The following is a 23,349-nucleotide window of genomic DNA, read 5'->3' as shown; positions in this document are numbered from 1 at the left end:
GGTCCCCCCCTTGCCCCGGCTGCCCCACCCCGTCTCTCCCCCATTTCTCCTCAGGCCACTCCGCCTCTGCCCCCTCCGGCCCCGCCCCAGGTCGGCAGTGACTGACAGGCCAACACCGGCTCCGCTGATTGGCTCAGCCGTGGCCAATGGCGCAGCTGTTGCCGGGCGGGCGGGGCAGCCCGGGCCTCTCCTCACAGAGCTGCCCTGCGCCAGCTGCCCCCCGCCAGGGCAGCTGCTCCTCAGCCAGCCGGGACACTGGGCCTGCGGAGAGACGGCCTGCAAGAGGGGCCATTTCACCTGGAGCTGTTCTCTCAGCAGCGCAAGGTGTGTGCGCAGGTCTGCCCTCCCTCGGTCTGCTCGTGGGGTCTGGGCCCCCTCAGGGAGGGGACATGAGAGGACAGGAGGGGATCTGCTCTGGATTCGCTCTGGATCGACAAGTCTTCCCCAAAAGGCGGCTCTGTCTGGGCTCCAGCCACAGCCCCGGGCGGGAGGAGCTGCGTGACGGGAGCCGCTGGCCTCGGCCAGGCCGGCACCCGGCAGGAGACAGGGCTCTGGCCCCGGTCACGCCGCCCGTGCTGAGCCCAGCACCCGGGGCCTTCCTCAGGCCTCGCCTTCCCCTGGGGCTGAGGAGGAGAGACACCCTGTCCTGGGGTGGCCCAGGGCATCCTCCTGCGGCCAGAAGGAAGGACGGAGCCCCGTCCCTCTCCCCACAGGGGCTGACCACTGTCCTTCCCTTCTGTGCCTGGGGCTTCAGGGCCAAGCAAATGCTGGGGCACCGAGGGCTCCTGGGGCAGCTTTGGGCATCTCGGAAGCTGAGGCGTGGCTGCCCCTTTGCTTCTGCAGATGCAGTTATCTGCTACCCGCTCCACGATTAGAACTGTTTCTTCGTCATGGCATGTGGACTGGACAGATGCCACGTCCCTGTTAGTCTGGGAGGACTTCAGGGAAACAAGGAGGTTGCAGCATGCACCCAGGTAGGAGGACGGTGGAAAGGAGCCCTGACAAGGTTTTTCTGCTGTTTCAGATCTGAACTCAGACATTTGTGTGCATCCCAGCACCAAAGTCTGCTTTTTTTCCTCCAAGCTGCACAGCTTTTTGCCAGCAAAAGCGAGTCGGCCTGAGCTGGTCTTTGGGATAACTTGGCTCCTTCCATTTTGAATTGCGTGCCCACGCTTTTCCTTTTTTCCACCAATGTCTTCCTTTCAACCCCCTTCCCCCCAGGTTCCCTCCTCTTTCAAAGGTGATTGTGATTTCAGTTTCTAGACAGATCATGGAGCAGGTAGACCCAGGATGTAAGTGTGGACTGGTCTATATCTTCAGAGCTGTAGGCTGAGCTGTTTTACCTTGAAAGGCTAGATAGATATGGGCTATGGGTAGAGTTTCTGTTTGCTAATTATTACTCCTTTTGGGGCCCTGTGACAGTGACAGTAAGTTTGTCTGCCTGCAGATCTGCAGCAGTTAAAACTGACACTGAAAGAGTTTCAATGATGGATGCTGTTCTGTGTGTTTCATTTTGGGTACCCATTTCACTGAGCTAGAATTATTCCTTTGCAGTTAGGTGATGGGGATCTTCTTGCACTGGTCTTTTCTTTCTGGAGCGCATCCTGATATCCTTTGTCATCCAGAGCTTTCCCCTCTGTTGCTAAGAAGAGTGATGGTCGTGATGAGGACTAAATCCGGTGAGTAACGATTTCTTCAAGTCTGATTATGAAGGTGCCAAGCCCTGTTTGGAGAGTCCAAAGGCTTCATTTCAGGCCCAAAGCCTCATTTTTAGCTTCCAAAGCCTCTTTTTTAGGGACAAAATCCTCCTTTTCATGGACCATAGGCTCATTTTTAGGATTCGGTCTGCAATTTTAAGGGCCCAAAGCCTCATTTTGAGCATCCAAAGACCCATTTTTAGGGTGCAAAGCCTTAGGTTTTGGTACCAAAGCATCATTTGAGGGCCCCAAACCTCATTTCAGGGTTCAAAGCCTCATTTTCATTTCTAAAGCACCATTTCTAGGGAGCAAAGTCCCATTCTTAAGGCCTTGACCCTCATTCAGAGAGTCCAAACCCGTCTTTCACAGCTCTGAGCCTCAAATGTAGTGCTCAAAGCCCTGTATTTGGCATCAAAGCTTCATTTCGGGGGGCCACAGAGGAACCAATAGGTTCACCTTGTTGTCAGGGTCCAAAGCGTATTTGTAGCATCTCCCCCATTCTTTGCAGTGACAAAGCCTGCTTTTGAGGGCTGAAATCCTCATTTGGAGGGTCCAAACCTGCCTTTCATTACCCATGGCCTTTTTTTAAGAAGCCACAGTTTCATTTTTAGGATCTTGTGGTGGTGTTTATGTCACTGCCGACAGGGCAGGCCCAGGAGCCTGGCTTGTGCAGATGCTTGTGATGTCACCTGTGGCCAAATTCCTCTGCCGGAGAGGGCAGAGGCTGAGCGGCCTCAGGAGAAACAGGTGAGAGGTGGGCCAGGGGCAGCTGGGGCAAGGGAGGGAGCAGGGCCAGGACCAGGACCAGGGGTGCCACATGCACAGGAGCAGGTATCTCATTTTTATAGAGCAGCATCACTTTTAGGATCCAGCCCGTTGCTTTGAGGGTCCAAGCTGCATCCTGAGTTTCCAAGCCCGCATTTTTAGGCTCCAAACCCCTCTTTTAGGGCCCAAAGCCTCAGTTTTAGAGTCCAAAACTTTGATTCTAGGGTTGAAAAGCTCCTTCTTATGGTCCAAAGCCTCACTTTTTGGGCCCAGGGACTTATTTTTAGGGTTTTAATCTCTCTTCTAGGGTAGTATGCCTCATTTTTAGGTTTCAAACCTTCATTTTTAGGACTGAAAGCCACTTTGTAGAGTTCAAAGCTTCGTTTATAAGGCCCAAATACACATTTTTAAGTCCCAAAGCCTCATTTTGAGTGTCCAAATACTCATTTTAGGGTCCCAACTCTTATTTTTGTTAAGAAATCCTCATTTTGATGGTCCAAAGCTTTATTTAGAAGCTCCAGAGCCTCATTTCGGGGTCCACAACCTTGTCTCTAAACTCAAATTTTGAGGGTCCGAACCTGATTTTCAGGGCCCAATGCCTCATTTTCAAGGTCCAAAGAATCATTTTTACAATCCAGCCCTTTATCGTTAGGGTCCTGAAGCCACATTTCAAGGGTCCAAATACCCATTTTTAAGGTCCAACCCCCCCTTTTACAGTACAACCCCCACTTTTAGAGCCCCAAGCCTCATTTTTAGGGCCCAGACCCTCATATGTAGATTCCAAAGCCTCATTTTGAGGGTCTAATAACTCATTGTTTGCTTCCAGAGGCCCATTTGGAGGGTCTGAATATGCATTTTTAGGATCCCTCATTTTTATGGTTGAAATTTTCAGGGCCCAGAGCTTCATTTTCAGGTCTGAAGAGTATTTTTTAGGAACCAAACCTTAATTTTGAGGCCCAAAGCCTCACAAAAGTGCTCAAACCTGCAACTTTAGGGTACAACCCCTCATTTCTAGCACCCCCAGTATCAGTTGTAAGGTCCAAAACCAATTACAGAGCCCATATTCTCTTTTTCAGGGCCCAAAGACTCAGTTTTAAGCTCCAAACCATCATCTTGGGATCCAAAGCCTCACTTTTAGGGCGCAAACCCACATTTTTATGGCCCAAAGCCTCGCTTTTAGGGATAAAAGCCTCACATTAGGGTCCAAAGTCTATATTTAGACTCCAAAGACTCATTTTGATGGTCCAGAGGCTCTGCTGCAGTTGGCAAAGTCTCCTTTTTAGAGCCCAAAGCAGCCTTTTTAGGCTTTCCAAAACTGCTTTTTCAAGCTCCAAAGCCTTTGGGATCCAGCCAGTTGCTTTGAGGGTCCAAGCTGCATCCTGCGTTTCCAAGCCCGCATTTTTAGGCTCCAAACCCCTCTTTTAGGGCCCAAAGCCTCAGTTTTAGAGTCCAAAACTTCGATTCCAGGGTTGAAAACCTCCTTCTTATGGTCCAAAGCCTCATTTTTAGGGTCCAAGCCTCATTCATCAGTTCCAAGCCCCACTCTTCAGGTGCAAAGACTTTTTGAGGGCCCAGAGCATCATTCTGAAGGCCCAAAGCCTGATTTGGAAGGGCCAAAGGCTCCGTTGTAGAGGCCAAAGCCTTATTTACAGTGTGCGAAGGCTCATTTTCGGGCCCCAACCCTCATTTTTTAGCTTCCAAAGCCTCCTTTTTAGGATCCAGTCTGCAATTTGGAGGGTCCAAATGCTCATCTGGAGGGCCCGAAGCCTCATCTTAGGGGCCAAACTCCTCATTTAGGGTACGAAGCCTCATTTGGAGCCTCCAAAGACCCTTTCTTAGGGTGCAAGGCCTTAGTTAGGTCGCTGCAAATTCAGCAACGGGTCGCTGCGCAAGCCTCCCTTCGGCACTGTCCTCCAAGAAGTGGGGTGGCGCTGGCTGCCTCCGAGTCAGCGGCTCAGCGTCAAGGAGGGAGACTGGACCACGGCGGTAGCTGCTCAGCAGGCGATGACATACAGAGGATGTCGCTGCTAGCTGATTGTGTTGCTTGAGGACAGAGGATGGGTAAGTAAGTGATGACCTACGGAGGAGGTCACTGCCGGGTGATTGTGACCACCACCGTGAGGGCGGAGGGCCAGTTGTCCCGCACAGAGGCCCCGGGCTCACTGTGCAAGTCGCACTGTGTGGTGAGGTCCTCGTCCTCCCAGCTGGGCACGGCCATCTTCTCCTGAGGTACCCCGTGTGCCACAGGGCGCTGATGATGGCTTCTGCCTGGGAGAGGAACCATTACCACTCACAGCTGGAGAAAGCAGCAGCTTTCCTCCCCAGTCTCATTGTTGAGGACTGTCTCAGGAGTGACAATCCCATTCAGACTGTCCACGGAGTGCTGCTCTTTGCGGATATTTCAGGTGGGGGGAGCAGGGAGGAGCAACCACGGACACGAGCCTTTTTGGGACACACTAGGCCCTTTGGAGCCCTGCCCCGGCACCTCAGACAGAGTGGCCATCTTGTCACTGCTGAGGTCTTCTGCTGGGATGCCCAAAGAGAGGGGGACAGGTTATGTTGGGCGGTCAACCGCTGCCACCGCCAGCACTGAGCCAGCGCGTGGGAAGGTGTGACCTACAGGTTCTCGGGCCGGGCAGCATGGAACTGGCTGCCGGGTCCTTTGGCCCACGTGGGCATTTCCTGACTTCTGGGTGTCCCTGTTAGAGGTTTCACTGCTTTGACAGAGAAATTCATCCAGAGGAGCGGCCCAGACAGAGGCACTGATGAGCTGGCGCAAACCCTCAATGACTACCTGTGTGACATTTTGGAGGGTAAGAGCCGTGCCGCGGGACTGTCTGGCAGCGGGCCGTGAGGCTGCTCATGGAGGGTGGAGGTAGACATGCTGGGCAGCCTGGTCCTGTCTCCTTGCAAGGGCTGCAGGAACAGCAAGAGCAGCCAGGGTGTCCTGGTGAATCAAGACCGGCACAGGTCCTTTCTGCTCCCCACTGTGGCCGAGGAGGCACCCGCTTTCTCAGCAGCTTCCTCTGTGCTTCTGGCATGAACACCCGGCTCGGTGATGCATTAGTGCCCAGAGCAGGCTGGGGGCATCCAGCAAGTGCCAGCGTGCGAGTGACCTGAGGATGCTGGCGCTGATATACGTGTGTGTGTCTCTGTGTGTGTGTGTGTCTGTGACACCCTCACGAGCCCCTTTTCACGGGGGACATCTTGACCCTTCTAAGCTGACCGTGAGCACATTGTGGCCACCTCTTTGGCAGCACCTGTAGAGCAAAGCAAGAGAGTCCTCAAAAATGATGAAGGGTCTGGAGCATCTCTCCTATGAGGAAAAGCTGAGAGAGCCGGGACTGTTTAGCCTAGAGAAGAGAAGGCTTGGGGGGTGATCTTAGTAATGTGTCTAAAACCTGAAGGGAGGGTGCAATGAGGACAGAGCCAGGCTCTTTCCAGTGCTGCCCAGTGTGAGGAGCAGAGGCCATGCCCCAGGCATGCACTGAAACACAGGCCGTTCCCTCTGTATGTCAGGAAAGACTTTTTGAGTGTGAGGGTGACTGAGCGCTGGCAGAGGTTGCCCAGGCAGCTTGTGGAGTCTCCCTCCTTAGAGCTATGAAAAAATGATCTAGCCACCGTCCTGGGCAGCTGGCTCTGTGCAGCCCTGCTTGAGCAGCAGGGTTGGACCAGATGGACCCCAGAGGTCCCTTCCAGCCTCCACCTTTCTGAGATCTGGTGGCAGCTCGCAGCCCTGCCTCCCTGCCTGCTGTGCACATACCAGGGCTGTGGCCCCTGTGAGCCTGGGAGGCAGGCCAGAGCGGTGCTTTCCTGAGCTGTGCCCCACGGTGCACCCTCACCTGGGTGCTCCTCTCGGGGTAGAGGGGCTTGCTCTGTGGCTTCTGGAAGAAGGTGCCCACATGGCTCTTCCTTTCCTTCTCTCTGTCTGCAGAGATGCTGATTTTTGGAGGAGACATCTTTAAGTTTGCTGGTATGTACGCAGGACGACGATGCCCACGTGTGCTGACCTGCGGCATTTAAGCGTTGTGGCGGCCGTTTGCTGTGCTCTCCTTCTCAAGAGGCTCTGTGCAGCACCTTGAGCCAGCTTCCTGGCCACTCACGCACCCCCCGTGCAGTGCCCTTTCTCCAGGCTTCGCTTTCTCCCTGGGCCTGCCTGCCTCCGGTTTGGCTTTGGCAAGGGCTGTGGTCTCCCTCATTCTGCCCCTGCTGGTAGGACCCTGGGCTGGGGGTGGGGGCAAGGAAGCACTGAGAGGAGGAGACCCCCTAGAAAGCACAGCCAAAGGTGTGTGTCGGGGTGGTGGTGAGGGGCAGGGAGGCCCTGGTGATGGCGGAGCTCGGGCTGCCAGGCTGCGAGGGGAGGAGGTGGCCCTGGTGTGCTGCAGCTGCAGAGGAGCGCTCGGGGCAGGGGGTGCCACCGCTGCCGGCTGTCGGCCGCTGAGGCTGGCCCGGGAGAGGAGCGGTGTGCCGGTGCCCAGGGTTTGGCCCTCCAGGACGATGCCCTCCCACAGGCCCATCTTCCTCAGCACGTCGGCCAGTTTCTGCTGTCCCTGCCGCTGAGCGTAGGTCGGGGAGAGTCAGGTCTCAGCAGAGCCTTTACCTTTCCCTCACTTTCCCCAGGGGATGCTGTGCTGGTGCTGTGGAGAGCACCACCCCGGGAGCTGGCTAAGACCATCAGCCTGGTGCTGCAATGTAGCCGGCAGATCCAGAGGAAGTATGGGAATCGTGACACGCGCGTGGGTCAGAAGGTCCGACTGAAGATAGGTACGGGCGCTGTGGCACGGGGTGCTTCTCGCTGGCAGGGAATGGGGGGATCCGTACTGGGGCTAGTGCCAAAGGAAAGCATCTCCTGTGAGCATTTAAGGGGCCAGCTGTAGTCTGGGTGGGGATGGGAGACCAGGCCTGCTGGGTTTGCGTGCGTTTGCAACTGCAGAGGAAGCTTAAAGGCAAAGCGGGCGTCAGATCAAGTATGAGGGTCCTTGAATGTCTGATTTAGCACAGATGTCTGTGGGAGGTAGTTATCTTTCCATTTTTTCAGGTGGGGGCAGCTCTGCATCCTTTGCCCTGCTGGATTCTCCCCTGCCTCTCACAAAGAGCAAAGGGGAGCTGCTTTGCACATGGCTCTGGGAAGGGCTTTGGCAGGCTGTCGTGTGTTCTCAAGCAGACAGCTACAACCTGCCTGCATGTTGGTGGAGCAGGCAGTGATCAAGCCCGCCTGGTTTGCTGGGCTTCTGGGCAGGCTGCTGGGCTTCTGGGCAGGCAGCTGGCTAAGACACCCGGCACTCTCAACACACTGTCTATTTCTAGACACCCGTTTCAGGGACCTGTGTCAGTATGCCCCTGAGGAGGATGGAGGATGGAGGATGCCCTCCCCTTCCATAATGCCCTCCCCACTGGGCTTCAGATTAGGTTCTGAACAGCTGAGATGCTGGGGGCTGTAGAGCTCCAAATCTTCCCTGTGTCAGTGCTGCTTCTCCCTCTCTCTCTCACCAGGGATCTCTGCAGGGCCCATGGACCTCCTGCTAGTCGGAGACAGGAGGCGGCAGTACTTCTTGATCTGTGGCCAGGCCCTGGATGAAGTTCGTGAGGCCGAAGAGCTTGCGAACGCAGGTGAAGTAATCCTCTCGGCCACCTCCTGGGAGCTCTGTGAGCAGCACCGGCTCAGGACCAGGCGCCCTGCAGGCAAAAGAGCTGTGAAGGTAGGTGGATGGGATGGCCTGTAGAGCCATTTTGAGGACCCAGACCTGGACATGAAGGAGGGAGGTGTCAGAAGGCTGAGGAGCTGGATGTGGAGAGAGTTGGAGCTGTGGAAGTGGGTAGGCAGCTGAAGCTCTTGTCCTTCCATCTCAGGGGTAACAGTGGGCTGGGCTTGCTTGGTTTGAGGGGTCGGGAGGCACTGGGAGGGTTTTGGCCCCACCAGCAATATCCTCTGTGGGTCATGGCGCTGTGGTTGACAGCTGGGGGATGCTTGGATGATGCCTGCCCAGCTCCGGTGCTTCTGAGGAAGCACTGCTGTCCCATCCAGCCAGGTGGGCTTGTTCTCCCCTTTTCTGGGCAGTGACGGTGGAGGGCGGGCTTTGTCCCCTGGGACTCCTGGGGAGGCCAGTGGCAGTGCCTTCACGCCGTGTGTCTTCAGGTTACAGGCATGGATCGGATGTCTTGGTCAGAATGCCAAGACGCTTTACGCAAGCTTGTGCAACACCCAAGGAGCCGCCGCTTGGAAGGGGAAGGTGAGTGCCAACTTCACCTTGTTCGCAGATTGCCTGGAAAGGTGGGGCCTGGCTGCTTCAGGGGCCAGAGAGGAACCACCCCCGCCCTCTTCCTCCTTTCGGTTAGCACTCATGCTTTTGGCCCTTGTGTGCATCAGCTGGGGCAGTGGCTGCTGCTGCCTTCTCCCTCCAGGGGACAGCACTGCCGTGAGCATCTGGAGGTGGCAACATGAGCAAACGCAGAAGACTCTTTCTCCCCCGTTTCCAGTGCCAGCCCCTGCTTTCCAACACCTCGTAGTCCCATCCTCCCAGCAACCACCTGCTTTTTCTCTCCTCAGGTGCCATGAGGCCCGCTCTTCCCCTGCCCAGCGGTCCTAATGCGCACGACATGCTTAGCAAGTACATATCAGAAGCTGCTCTCAGGAAGGTACGTCCAGGCCACCACTGCTGGGGGCTGCATTTTTGGAGGGCAGAAGAAGTGGTGCATTGCAGAGATGGAGTTCTCACGAGAACAGACAAACAGAAGAAAACGCACCCTGAGAAGACAACGCGGGGAAACTGAGCCAGGGGGCACTGGTGCTGCACCATTGCGTGTGTTGTTCTCAGAGAGATATGGGTGGTGGGAGGCAGACTTCTGTCTGTCTGTCTTTTCTGTGGGTATGGTTCTGGATGTGCTGCGGTCGTGACAATGGGATAAAGGGGAGGTTGCACTGAAGTCCCCAGAGCATCCCTGCGGGTCGCCCCTCATGTCCATACTTGTCCCAGGATGGGGTGTTACCGGAGCAACTTTCTCTCCTTTGTCATTTGCGTTAACGATTCGGTATCTGCCTGCCACAGGCTGGGCAGCCTGCCCGCCATTTGCACCGAGAGGAGGATTTAGCCCTTCCTCGGGTAGTACCTGCTATTGCCAGTATGCCTGCTCTCCCTCGGTATCTGGTATGGGGAGTAAGCCCCCGGGAGAGCAGGCTGGTGAAGCCATCGTGCTCTTGTCTTCCAGCTTGATGACAGAGTGCCGCTGGAACTCTTCTCTGAGCTACGGCCAGTCACCAGCCTCTTCGTCCAACTGCAGTTGACTGCAGGTATCAACACAGTGGCCATCCACACCGCCGTCCACGATGCCAGCAGGATGATGCTGGAAATCCTCTGTCCTCACAAAGGCGAAATCAACAAAATCGTCCTGTTTGATAAAGTAAGTGTGTGGGAGCAATCGCTTCCCCCCACCCTGAGAGGGTGGGCGGTGAGCAAGAGGGAGAGGCTCCCTCTTAGGCACTGTAGCAAGATGTGCTGCATCTGTCCTTGGCAGGGCTGCGTGTTCCTCTGTGTGTTTGGCCTCGGCGGAGAAAAGCTGCCCTACGAGAGCATTCACGCCTTGCAGAGTGCTAGTCAGATCTTCAATTCCTGCTCCATGATGCTCATGGAAACAGAGTGAGCGTGTGGTGGGGGTGCATGCTGCCTGCGATGGTGCAAGGGGGCTTCCCAGAAAGAGACGTGTCTTCTAGCTTGCTCTGCCTCGTCCCTGGCAGGAAGGAGGCCAGTGCCCTGGGAGGTGGCAGGCGAGCCCCGGACTTAGCCCTTGGCAGCCAGGCGGAGTCCCTCCAAGCACACCCTGCTAGCCACCGTGCTGGAACGAGCCCTTGCAAGGGCGAGAGGCTCCTTGGTGCCAGAGGCAGGCCCTTCTGGGCGACTGGCCCACGAACGGGATGGGGTCCAGCCGCCTGATCTCAGGTTGCTGCCATCGCAGGCAGTGACATCATGGGTGCCTTCTTCCCTCCCTCTTTGCTCACGAGAGGGCTGTGGCCTTCTGCAGGTTGCAGCTCAGGGAATGTGGCCTCAGGGGAAGCGTCCAAAACTTCCCACGTGCCTTCTACCCCGTCCTTTGTCCCTTGCAACGTGGGTATGTTGCGCCCCTGAGCTCTCCACGTCCCCAAGACCCACGCTGGCCAGACAGGATGGCGGGTGGCCCAGGCTAGCGCCGAGGGGAGGTGCGGGAAGGGATGAATCTGGGCGGGCAGGACTGCGCCTGGGGCGCTGCTGAAGCTGCGCTGTTTCCCTGTGTGCCAGGGCGGTGTCTGTTGCAGTTACCAGTGGGACGGTGTTCTGCGGAGTCACCGGCCACCCTCTGAGGCATGAATACACAGGTAGGAGGCGTGCGTCTGAGGCGCGGGAGGCTGGCATGGGCCTGCTTAAGCATAGGACTCTGGAAGAGGAAGGCGGGCTGGGAGAGGGCTTTCCCAGCAGCCGGTCAGGAGCGGCCCAGGCAGTGCGGGTCCTGGCCCATGGCAGGAGAATGGGCTCTGTGGCCGTTTGTTCCCCTGGGTTCTGCTGATTCCGCTGTGGGGTTGGCCTGTGCTGGAGGTGAGGCAGCCATTGGCCTGGAAGGGCGCCACGGGGCTGGTCGCACGGAGATGTCAACGCACGCGCGCTCTCTCTCTCTCTGGCAGTCATTGGCCAGAAGGTGAATTTGGCAGCCCGGATGATGGTGCACTACCCTGGGCTGGTGTCCTGTGATGCAGTGACCTACGCCTCCTCTCGGCTGCCCCCTTACTACTTCAAGGAGCTGCCGGAGAGAAAGATGAAAGGCCTCAGTCATCCTGGCACTGTCTATCAATATGTGGGGATCACCAAGAAGAGGTGAGTGACCTCTGAGAGGGCTGGATGAGGGGATTGTGGCATCAAGGGTGCAGCCTTGGCCAGCAAAGAGGAATTAGGCAGAGAGAGACCAAGCTGGTCTCCCTTGCCTGTGGCTGAGACGGTGAGAAGCCCTGGCGCGGGAGGCTTTTTGCCTCTCTCCCCTGCTGTCTCCTGCTGCTAAGAGAGCGGGAGCGAAGCCACAGGGATGGGGAAGGTTTGCCTGTCTTGGCAGACACAACCTGGCCTTGCAGGCTCTGTCCAAATGGCTTTCAACTGTGCTTGCTCCACCACGTGCCCTGGTAATGCTGACCCAAGGAGGTTTTTGTCCCGGCTGCTTCCGAGCAGGAAGCTTTGGGCCAGCCTGGTTCCCATGGGGAAATGTGGACCATGGGGACACTCTTCCTCATGTCTTCCTGCTGAAATGTCAGCTCTTCCTCTGGGCCAGGATTTGACCTTCTCTTTGGATGACGGTTTGAATGTTAACATTGCCATCTCTTGGAAACTACAGGAGGACTTGAGCCAAAGGTGCTAAGGTGCTTGGCATCCCAACCCATTCAGTGACACAAGTCCTCCTTTCCAAGACACTTGTTTCTCTTTGCCAGCGTGTGCTAGCCAACAGCACGCCCTGGCTCCTTTCACATGTCTCCGATGTCTCTTGGTTTGGCCTCTGGTGGTGGACTCTTGATACGTTCTCCTGTCCTGCCATGGCCGTTGGGCTTCTTTATGCTTGAAGCTGTCCTAGCGTGCAGCTTGAACTATGGGTGGGGGTGCATACAGGGGAAAACATGCTGCTCGCAAGAAAAGCAGGTGCACGAGGAGCACATCCTGCCCCTCTACGCCAGGCTGCTTCTCTGTGTCCCCTGGCTTCTCACCAGCTAATTGACTTGTGTTTTCTTTTCCCCTGCTTCTAGCATATTTGGCATGGGTCTTGCCAAGAAGAGGTCAGAGTACGCCCCCTTACTGGGTAGGTGGAGAATGCCTTGCTCTTCTGAAGCCCAGTTTCTTCCCCTCAGTAACTTCTAGTGCCATGCTGGGAAGGGAGAAGCTTTTGCCGGGGATGGTGTTGCCTGCAGCGGCCCTAAGGAAGTGCGGCCTCTCTTGGCCCCTACTTGGTTGATCTCTTTGGGGTGGAAAGCAGGGTGAGGCGCCTGGTGCTGCCTTGCCGTGCTCCAGACCTGGTACGAAGGTACCTTTCAGCTACGGAGCTGCTCACACCTGGGGGCTATGTCTTTGGGATCAGGAAAGAGATTGCCTTCTGCCAGACTGACGGAGAGTTCCGGTGGTGGGTTCTCCCCCTTGTACTCCTCAGAGATCCTTTCTTGGCATCATCTGGGTGTAGACATGGAAACGTCAGGACACACGGGGTGCCTTTAATCACGCGGTGTCTTGCTGGAGGTTTTGGGCCCTGTTACAGGTTAACCCCGGGAGGCAGCTCAGCCCCACAGAGCCACGCGCTGCCCCCAGTGGGATGGGGAAGAGAATCAGAAGGGTAAAAGTGAGAACAGTGCTGGGCTGAGACACACACAGCTTAATAGGTAAAGCAAAAGCTGTGCAAGCATGCAAGGTCGAATCAGGCATTCGTTCCCTGCTTCCCATTGGCAGGCAGGTGTCTAGCCATTTCCAGGAAAGCGGGGCTGCATCATGCGTAACGGTGACTTGGGAAGACAAACGCCGTAACTCCAAACGTCCCCCCTTCCTCCCTCTTTCCCCTAGCTCTTCTTGCCAAGCACCGCATCATATGGTATGGAATAGGGCTTTGGGCAGTTGGGGTCAGCTGTCGTGGCTGTGCCCCCTCCCAGCTTCTTGTGTGCCCCAGCCTGCTCGCTGGCGGGGTGGCATCAGAAATGGTAAAGGCCTTGACGCTGTGCAAGCACTCTTCAGCAATAACCGAAACAGCGTTGTGTTAGCAACACCCGTGTCTGGTCACAAATCCAAACCATAGCACTGTAGGAGCTATCACTGAAGAAAATTCACTCTAGCCCAGCCAAAAGACACTGAAGATGCTGCCTCGGCTACCAGGAAGTGCCCTGTGGCTCATGCTACAGCAAGGAGATGCTGCAGCAACTCGCATCATCTCTTCCAGTCTTGTGCTGGATCACTGCGGGGAGTTGCATGGGGCCAGCTGAACCTCTGTGCCTGTGGGAGGGCAGAGGGTGGTGGGACGGGGAAGAAGGCATAGGAGCTGCGCTGTGGGGCAGGCGGGCCCCCTCCCGCTCTGAGGAAGGCAGAGGTAAAAAAGCTGGGATGAGAGGGCAGGAAGGAGGTCTGGCTGTAGGCAGGCTGGTGGAAGTGGTGGCGGGACAGGGAACTGCAGTGGAGGGTGCCAGCCAAAGTGACATCTCTCTGCTTTTCAGCACACCCAGCAGCTGGTTTTCTTGTTTGTCTTCACAGGTCGGGAGAAGGAGATTGACCTCTTTGGCAGCTGCTTGAAAGCCTACGAGGACTTAGGACAAAGGCACATCCTGGCATTTGAGGGACGATGGGCTCCGGAAAGAGCCACTTACTTACCGAACTGGCCTATTTCGGCCAGGCTGCTGGCCACAGGTACAGGTTTTTGACCTCTAGCTTTGGGACGCTGCCCCTGCCCATCACCTGGCAGCCATAGAACATTCCGTCCCCTCTGCCGGTGCGCCTGGCCCTTGGACTGCAGCCTCTCGAGAAAGCCTCCTGGAGACACTCCCTAGGAGCACCTGCATGCTCTGCTCCCGCCTCTACATCTCTGGGGAGCTGGAGGTGGCTTCTTGAGCCATGCCCTTTCCTCCTTCACTTCTGGGCCAGGCACAGAGAGAAAGAAAGAGCCCAAGCCCAATGCTTTTCATCTGACTCCAGACCCAACAGACAGCAGGGTGGCCTGTCTCGGAAGCCCTGCTTGCCCTCTGCCTGTTTCCCAGAAGGAGCACTGGGGCAGAAAAGCCTTCCTGTGGTCTGGGAAGCAGGCTGCTAAGGCCTGCAGCCCAAAGGCAAAGCCGCCACTTGCTCCATCCTTGCCCCTTAGCCCCATGAGTTCCTCTGCAGGGGGACGTAGCGAGACCTGGGCCGGCGCTGGGGAGACACAAGAGTCTGGACCCGGCTCTCCCGGTGGCTTGGCAGCAACTGCCCCTCTGTGCCCTTTCTCGTATGAGGAGCGAAAAGCTTGGCCTCCTCTGGGAAGCACTTTGAGACGAGTGGCTGACAAGCCCCCCCCCCCCCAAGGGCATCTGCACCCCTTTTGTCTTAGAAGGCTTGGGCTGTTGGGGATCTCAGTCCCCTTTGCTTTTGCACGGCAGGGTAGTTGCCATGGAACTGCTAGAGGTCAACATGAAGCAGTCCTTCTGTGCCATCCGTACGCTGATGGCCAGGGCCCTGGGCCTCCAGGACTGTGAACAGTGCGGTGCCAGGCAGCACACGCTGCAGACAGAGCTCCGAGGGACAATTGAAGAGAGCAGCTTTTGCCTCCTCAATGACATTTTCCTTGTCGAGGTGAGAGCAAGAGGCCTCTCTGGCCCTGGAGAAGGCCTTCTCGTGAGCTTTTCTGGGTCTGATGTTGTGGGGGCGCACTTCTGGGAGTGCCTTAGCTCAGGGGTGGGAATCGTGGGGGTCATAGCACAGGTTTCCCATTCCTGGGCCCTGGGGGGCTCCCTTTCTGGGGTGAGTTCATGTCCCACGCTGCGTCTGGCGGTGCCCGGTGCCCTGTTCAGCACCTTGGAAGTGGCATTGGAGAGAGGCTGGTGCTGGGCGAGTGGTCTGCTCCAGCCAGCCCAAGCGTCCTACAGGCAGAGAACCAGCTCTTCAGCCCACCCCCAAGCCCCAGCTCTGCCAGCGATCCTCAGCAGAGGGCCTCTGCTTTAGGCTCCAGGTGAAGTCCCCACTGTGGCTCCTTGCACCTGTGCTGGGGAGAGGTAAGGTGCTGAGGCCAGCAGAGGCAGTTTGCTCTGCGGTCTTGCTTGGTGGGTTCGTGTGCCTAGCCCCAGAGCGATGCTCCTCCCTGACTCTGCTTTTCTGGCCAGTTTCCCGTTTCGGACAAGGTTCGCGAGATGCGTGGAATTGAAAGAAAAAAGGAGTTGCACTCGACTTGGGCAAAAGTGCTAGAGAAGGTGAGCATTTCTCCTTCCTTTCTTCCTCCTGGGTCAGAGAAGGAAAACAAGCCTGCTGGCTGCGGGCTCTGCACCACAGCAGTGTGAGCGGGTGGGAGGACCACACGCCCGGGCCATCGCCCTTCAGGGCCTGAGGAACGCCCCCCCCCCCCCCGCAGCCCCACAAACACACCCCATAACTTTCCTCTTGTCAAGTGTACCCTGGACAAGGAGCAATGGCTTCTGCATTCCCTTGCCCAAGCTGCCTCCTTCTGCAGGTCAGGTGGTGTTAGGTGTGACCTTAAAATCTCAAAGAAATTAAGAGTCAGTAAGCTTCTGAGCAGGGAAGTGGCTGGGGAGAGACTTCCGAGCATCCTCTCAAGAGACAGAGGCTCAATCTCCTCCCCTGCAAGATGCTTGGGATTCCACTGGATTGCCCTCAGAACATCCTGCTTTTTTTCAGACCATTGGAGGAGAATTTGGCATATTCGTCATTGACAATGCCCATTTCATCGACCCTGCCTCCTGGAGTATCATGTCACCCCTGCTCCGAAATGTCTCCTACTTCATGGTCATGAGCTTAGCGCCGGGCTACGCAAGAACAGAGGGCTTTTGCAAAGCTGCAGCAGACAACACAACGTCCCAGAAAATCACCTATCTTCGTCTGGATGAGCTGAAACCTTCAGCTGTGGTGCAGACAGTCTGCCAGAACCTTAGAGTGGACAGCACAGATCTAGCGAGGTAAGTTCGAGGCGGGGGAGCTCTTCCTGAGGGCTTGAACCTATGCAGACCACGGACGGGAATCAGCCCCCAGGAAAGGGAGCGCAGGGCCACTAGAAGCATCACCGACTCTAGGGAGTACTCTAGGAGCTGGGTTGCTCGTTATGCCTTGTCCTGGCAGGCGTGAGCTGAGAGTGGGCCACTGCCGAGACACAGAGCGTGGGAGGTGTCAGCCCTTCGCGGCTGCACAGAGAGGAAGGGAGGAGGAGTCCTGAGCCCAGGCGTGGCTGGGCTGTGAAAAGGCCTTGGTCTAGGTGGCCAGGCTGTGGGGGAGATGCCCTGGGGCAGAGGCCTGCCCTGCTGCCAGAGAGGATCTAGGCTCCTGAGGAGAGGAAAGGCAGGGCTCGCTGCTCTGCACTTTGGCCGTTGTCCACGATTCTTTTCCCATGGACTTCAGCGAAGGCTGGAGCTTCAGGGGGGCCCAAAAGCCTAAGCCAGCAGAGGACTGTCCCATTCAAAGGCGAGGTGCAGCTGTGACAAAGATGCTGGCTACCCTGTATTGCCCAAGTGACTTGCCGCTGAACCGTGTTTCACCTTACTCCCCTTGTGGTGGTCACTGCCGTGTCTGCTCCTGTCCAGGTTCCTGATCCAAAGAAGCTCGGGGATCCCGTATTACTGCAAGGAGCTGCTGGGCTGCCTTCTTTGCAATGACATGCTCTTGCTCCGCACCCGGAGGCGGGCTGAAAAAGCAGAGGACAACTGGGAGAGCCTGATCAGTAAGCACCTTTGCTGCTGACTAGCGAGTTGCTGTGGCGCATTCTCCGCAGCACAGTCTTGCCCCATCATTCCCCCGCGGGTCTGGGCAGAGTCAGATCTTGCAGCGGTGCAGAACGTGGTCTGGCGGAGGCGTGGGCTCCTGCGTGCCTTGCTGTTGGGACAGCCAAAGCAGGGGCTAGCGAGTTCTGGTGGCTTGGAGGGGCCTAAATTCTTGGGGCGGGGGTTGGGGGGCTAAAACAACAGGGGAAATGGTTCCAGAGCACATGTGTTTCTGGTGTTTCTTAGGCGTTCTAATGGGCATGGAATTTACCCTGGCCCAACACCAGCTCACTTGAGAACAAACCCCAGCTTGAGGCGAGGGACGGGCCCGGGAAACTTGAATTCAAAACCATAAATCCCCACAAGGGTGCTGGTAATGGAAGAAAACGGTGGCAATGCCACCGAGCGCCCCATGCCAGCCGGAGTGCTGTGGCCTTGGGAACAGCCAGGGCTGATGCTGCATTTTGCATGATCCCTGGCAGTTTCCCTGGCTGTGGAGGTAGCCCTGTCGAAGGCAGCAATGCTGCTGCTTTCTGTCGCGGGGCATTCAGTTGCCCCCTAGGCACTCCAGAAGCTTTGACTGAGGGGCTGTTTGGGAAAGCTGGTCTGAAGGCAGAACACCTGTCTGTCCCGGGAGGGCTATGCAAAGAAATGCTTGCAGTGGGAACTGTTTTGCTGTGCTTAATGACCACGTTCAGCACATGCAGGTCCCTGCGCTTGCACTGGACCATGTCAAGTGGGACTTGTCCCCTCTCAGGCGAATTTTGAAACATTTGCAAGCCGCAAGTTACTTTGCACATTGCCTTATTCGTGTTCTCTTGCTCCACCCAGCTTCTGCAGTTGAGGCTTCACCCCTCGCAGCAACCTCGAGCTCCAGCGCGGGGAATGATGGCAGGGTCTGCATCATCAGGCCAGACGTGAACCCGGAGAACACGGTGCTGCCCACCACCTTGAAAGGTGAGGGACCGAGAGCCGCTCTGCCGGCTCACGGCTGTGCTGGGGCCCCTTGGCGGGGCATTGGCTAGAGGGAGGCTGGGCGTTTGTGTGCTGCAGAGTCACCCTCTCAGCTTGGGGGCTCTGCTGGGAAGGTGGCTCCAGTGCAACCAGAAACAGGCCTGGGGTTGCGGGCAGCCATTTTCCCCTCCTGGGCGTGGACCAGCTGTGAGCCTGCTGGCTGCTTTCCAGCAGCAGGTAGGAGAGAAAAGGCTATTGGTGCAACACTAGGACGGCTCCCTTTTCTCACAGAAACAAATGCTTTGCTGGGAAAAGTCTTTGACTTGCTGCTGACTCAGCTGTGATCGCGGCTTTGCCCTCGCTATTCTCTTCTTAAGCTCCCCAGCTAACGGTGGTCTCAAGGCACTTAATCCAAACCAAATCCATTGGTTTTTTTCTGTGGATTGGCACGGAAATCCCTCCATAGCCAGGGGAGCTGGATGGGGGAGCTGTCAACGACTGTCCCTCCTCTCTAGCCGTAGCCATTTGTATGACCCTTGAAGAAACGTCATGCTAAAGCGTTCCTGCTATTAAGTTGTTTTGTCCCGTCCCGTCCTGTCCCCCAAAACAACGAAAACCAAACGAAAGGCATAGTATTGTCTGGCCAAGTTAAGAGAGCCACTGTGGGGAGTTCTGAGTCCACCTCTGCGGTGGGGAAGGTTCTCTGTTTTCTGTGCGCGCTGTTGGGCAAAAGCCTACTCCAGATGTGGTAGGGCGCATCATGGATGCATGTACCTGCTGGATCCTGCCCTCCTCACCCCAGGTGGGCGAGTGTTTGTTTGAGCGTCTCGCTCTTCCCCAGGCCTTGTGGCCTGCGATTCCAACAGGTGCGGAGCCATTTTGAAGACGCCTGCCCTGGGTTGCAATTGCCCAGCAGGTGCGGTGCCGAGGAGAAGAGGCCAAAGTCGACCCCGTTTCATGTGTTGAGACTTTCCAGCCTCTCCAGCCTCAGCATGGGAAACAGGCAAGAGAGAAAGAGGTGTTGCTTCTTTTTGACAGAGATTGCGCTGGCCCAGCTGGACCGGATAAAGCCACTGAAGCAGACGGTTTTGAAGTTTGCAGCTGTCATCGGGCCAGTGTTTACCACCCAGCTGCTGTCGCACATCCTTCCTGATGGCATGAGGCACAAGATGAATTGCTTGTTGGACATGCTGGTGAGCGACAACATCCTTAAGTGGCTGAAAACCACAGAGGTGCCAGAAGATGTCCGAGATCCTACCAAGAGGCCAGGCACCTCTCGGCAGGCAGGGAGTGGTAAGTGGTAGCAGTAAAGAGGCCAAGGGAGCTCCCAGCTGTGTCCTGGTGGGGCTCCCCAGGGCATGGTGCACTTCCCCCCTCTGCCCCAGTAATGGCTGGGTGGAGCTCAGGCAGGCATGGCGGTTCGGGATGGCTTGTTCAAAGATCTTACAAGTCAATCTCAAAGAACACTAGCTTTGCGCTGGAGGGAAGTTCCCACCAGCCGTCCCAAGTGCCTCTGCTCCTCTGCCTTCAAGTGCTGCTCGTAGCGCAGGCACGGGAGGGCATCTGGAATCACCGATATCCTCTCCCAGTTGCCTGCGGCATCCAGATCAAAGATGCCCTCCAAAGTGCCCCAGGCCCTTTGAGAGGCTTTTGTTCAGCTTTGATTCCCCTGTGGTGCAGCAGGGGAAGCTCAGGAGGCTGGGGACTGCCTTGCCAAGAGCGGAGAGAAAGCACTGGCCGGGGCTTGCTTCGGCTGGCGGCAACATCCCCAGCTCCTGTCTGGAGCACAGCTGAGCACTGTGTCCCCAGGGCTGTGCTAGCATCAGCAAGGCAAGGCGGGCCCTTTCGCCTTGTCCTGCAAGGCTCGGTGTGCAGTAGCACCGGTTTGCTGCTAAGGATGCTCACCAAGGCACGACTTTCATGCCCCCGGCTGGGACGGCCCTGAGCCCTGGCCCCAGCTCAGGCTGATGCAAAGGCCCTTTGCCCTGCAGGTGTGGAGAGACCCTCTCCGAGCAAGAAGACCACGGAGCGGCAGTCTGGCGTGCTGGTCTTCTGTGTCCCACTGCCACGGGAGGCTGCCTACGAGCTGTGGCCCGAGAGACAGCGGGTCGCCTTGCACCGCAAGTGCGCCGCCTTCCTGGAGCGGCACGCGCACAAATGCAAGAGCTGCGGCCAAGGGGACTTTGTTGCCTTCCACCGCTTCACCGTCACCAGAACCTGGGAGGGAGGGAGCAGTCAGGGCCCTGCTGAGCAGGGTGACCCTCACAGCTGGGAGGCCTTGGTGCTCGCAGGAGAACAGCTGACCATTTGCTAGCCTCAGCATCCTGTTGCTGTGGGGAGTACGTGCTGAAGGCCCTGAAGAAATCACCATATCCGCCTGAAGCTAGCAGTCTCTGTGGGAATGGCTGAACTCTTCGGAAAAACTGCGTACTCCTCCCTCGAAAAAGGAACTGCAAGGGACTGGAAAAAGGAACTGAAAGGAACTGCAAGGGATTGATAATCAGCGCTTGAAACTGGGACTTGTCATCATCGTCTGTCTGCTGCAACCTGGAACTTGGACCCCCATCACCTGCACCAAGATCGAGTCAACGGGACGTTGCTGGCTTCGTGGTGGTGGTAACTAGTCTTGCTGCATCTCTCCTGTCTTCTTGCTTAGGCCTGCCACTTTTTTCTTTCTTCTTCCCCCTGTCCTGTCGCTATTATCAGTTGTTATAGGAAATAAAACTTGTAAGGTTGTACGGCATCTGACCTCGTTTGTGTCTTAATCTCGCTCTTGGGATCGTTTAAGAACCCTCCCCGATATTGGATCGGGACAGCGCCGTGGCAGTCTTGGGCTCCGTGCTGTTTGGGATGATACTGTGTTGTGTGATCTGTCTGTGGAGGAAGAGACAACGGTGAGTTGTTGGGAGGTTTTTTTGCCAAACTTCTGTATTAGATGGCTGCTATTAGCCATGAAACATTTAGAGGTAGGGTATTCTGGAGTGCCGAGTCAGTTACCAGCCAAACTCTACTGAGATTTCTGCTGTAAGATGTTTTAACTGGCCTCTCAATTCATGGGCACTCTTTTGTGAAACCCCTTCCTCCTGTGGCAAGTGTTAGTTAAAAGTGACCCTGCCTCGACAAGAGCAGACCCAGCAACAGACGGAGGCAGATATGGCCATAAAAAGTGAGAACTGCAATCGTGACATCTGCCTGCCAGTGAACCTCCCAGCAGAAATCACCCTGTTAGGTGATGCCGTAAATCCCAGAGGTTCACCTTGGCCAGGGTGTCCCAGCAGCTCAGACCGTGGTGAGGAACCTTCCCAGCTCTCGCCCTTGCTTTGGAGAAAGAGAGTCAGTCTGTCCCATCTGCACCCCAACACTGCCACTGTTCTCAGCATAGATGTGAGAGGGGTTGTCTGTGCATGGGTACATTATCTCTTTGGATACATATTCTGAAGAGAGGATGGAGAGCACCAGAACAGAGAGCCAAGACTGTCACCTTGTCTGGTCAGGGACGGGCAGGGGAGCCGAGTGCTGGTCTCTGCCAGGCACGCTGAGAAAGGCGAACAGGAGGCTCTCTTGGCCCTGCAGTGCTGTGCCCAGCTTTGTTCCCATCAGCCTGCTGGTGTCAGGGCTCCTTCCCAGCATGTGCAGAGCAGGCAGGTCAGGATGGTCAGAGCCGAGAGCAGATGAGCCATGGGCAGGCAAGCAGAGCCCCAACCGAGGGCCCCCCCCCCCGAGGGCACCCCGTTTTCTGCACAGAGCTCTCTGTACCCACAGCTCCCACATGCAGATGGGTGCCCGCACCCCATGGTGCACCCAGCGCTGCCCCACACCCACCTGGCACTGTAGCTGCAGCGGGGCCTCAGCAGCCTCCTCTCTCCACAGGTGCATCTCCACAGTTCAGGGAGCCCGGCCCAACACCAGCAGCTGCCCCTTGTGCCCAGACAGCAGTCCTGCACACCGCAGCACTTCTGAGAGCTGGACCTGATGCCACGGAGCACTGGGGGACAGGCCCCCACCAGCCCAGCCAGCTGCCCGCCCTGCCCGCCCCCACCCCAGCCCCCATGGCTGTTGTGGGACTGGCCCAGTGCCCCCCCACTTCCCAAGCCCATGGCCCTGCAGTGTCAGCAAGCAGGGAGCTGGGCATGGGACCTGCTGACCATAAAAATGAGGGTTTGGACCATAAAAAGGAGGCTTTCAACCCTAGAATCCAAGCTCTGCACTCTAAAAATAAGGCTTTGGACAATAAAAATGAGGTTTTGAGCTCCAAAAGAGGGGTCTGGATCACAAAACTGAGGCTTTGGAGCCCAAAATGAGGGCTTGGCCATGACACAAGAAATAATACATTGGAAAATAAAAATGAGGCTTTGGACACTATAAATGTCGCTTTGAAGCCTAAAAAGAAGCTTTCTGCCCTAAAAAAAGAGGGTTTAGACCCTAAAAATGAAACTATGGGCCCTAAAAAATGGCAGGGATCCCCTAGGCACCCCCTCCCTTATCTTAACAGGCAGCAGCGGAGGCCGTCTGGATGGAGGCCATCTGCGCTCGCTGCCGGCGGCAGCCCAGGCTCTGGAGGTAGAGCCCCTTGGTGTCTGGAGCAGGGGAAGCAGGGACATTGTCATTGTCTGCGGGACAAAGTGCCACCAGCCCCCGCTCCCTTGGCAATGGCGGGGACTCACAGTTGAGGATGGCGGCCCTCTTGCAGGGCCGGGCGCTGGCGGCAGCAGAGAGGAGAGGGGTGCAGAGGTGGTGCCAGGCGGCCTCGCTGTCACACACCTCATGGAGGTAGCGGCAGGTCTGGCCCAGTCTCAGCAGGTCAGGCAGCGTCAGGAAGGAGATGACGTGCAGTAGCTGTGGGGAGAGAGGGGGCAGAGCATCAACCCCGGGACTCCCCCTCCTTTGAGGGGGAGACCCCAGCCCCACCATCGCCCCCTACTCCACTCACCATCTCTGGGAGGAGATGCTGGATGGTGGCCACGTCCTTCCCCTCCTCACCATCCTTCAGGCTGCTGCGGGGTCGCTTGGGCTGCAGGGAGAGGATGTGGCTGAGGTGATGGCGGGCGGCCCCACGGCAAGCACCACCCCCCACAAATCCTCGTCCACCCCACCGCCATCCCGGCCGCCTCACCAACACGTCCTCCTCACCATTGGTCGGATGCCGGCAGCGACGGCGGCGAGAAGCCCGGTGGCCCACGTCTGCCGTCCAGCGGCACGGCCACAGGATACCAACTGTCTGTGAGGCGGTGGCTCCCATGGAGATGGGGGTTCCAGAGCATGGCGGTGGGGTGGAAGGGGGGAGAGAGGGGGAAGGGGTGGAAGGGGCGATGGGGGCCCAGGCCTGGGTCGGGGGCTGCTGGGCCCCAGGGCAGGCCTGCGTGCACCATGCCAAAGCCAGGCCTGGTCGCCGGCGGAGCCCGCCTTCTTCTCGCATCGCTCTTTGCCGACATAGGTGGGGAGGGCTCTCAGTCTCCTCCCCTGAGGTGACGCTGCCTCGGATTGGCCTCCTGGGTGGTCAGGCTG

General features: G+C 57.0%; 1 protein-coding gene across 1 annotated transcript; it reads left to right on the top strand.

Annotated features, from left to right (window-relative positions):
* The first annotated feature begins 223 nt into the window (after positions 1 to 223).
* Positions 224 to 20,158, top strand: LOC128138520 (adenylate cyclase type 10-like). Its single transcript, XM_052779746.1, has 23 exons — positions 224 to 324; positions 844 to 974; positions 1,555 to 1,679; positions 5,171 to 5,275; positions 6,397 to 6,435; positions 7,083 to 7,226; positions 7,956 to 8,161; positions 8,599 to 8,692; positions 9,010 to 9,098; positions 9,669 to 9,860; positions 9,975 to 10,096; positions 10,733 to 10,809; positions 11,113 to 11,302; positions 12,214 to 12,266; positions 13,694 to 13,846; positions 13,953 to 14,035; positions 14,495 to 14,761; positions 15,289 to 15,375; positions 15,818 to 16,095; positions 16,714 to 16,850; positions 17,731 to 17,847; positions 18,883 to 19,137; positions 19,836 to 20,158. The coding sequence occupies exons 3-23, from the start codon at positions 1,562 to 1,564 to the stop codon at positions 20,156 to 20,158; spliced, it is 3,129 nt and encodes a 1,042-aa protein (XP_052635706.1). The 5' UTR covers positions 224 to 324; positions 844 to 974; positions 1,555 to 1,561.
* The last annotated feature ends 3,191 nt before the right edge of the window (positions 20,159 to 23,349 follow it).

This window comes from Harpia harpyja, unplaced genomic scaffold (assembly GCF_026419915.1).
Source record: "Harpia harpyja isolate bHarHar1 unplaced genomic scaffold, bHarHar1 primary haplotype scaffold_54, whole genome shotgun sequence".
Taxonomy (NCBI): Eukaryota; Metazoa; Chordata; class Aves; order Accipitriformes; family Accipitridae; genus Harpia; species Harpia harpyja.
The sequence above is the reverse complement of the archived record's forward strand: the minus strand, read 5'-3'. Positions and strand labels throughout refer to the sequence as shown.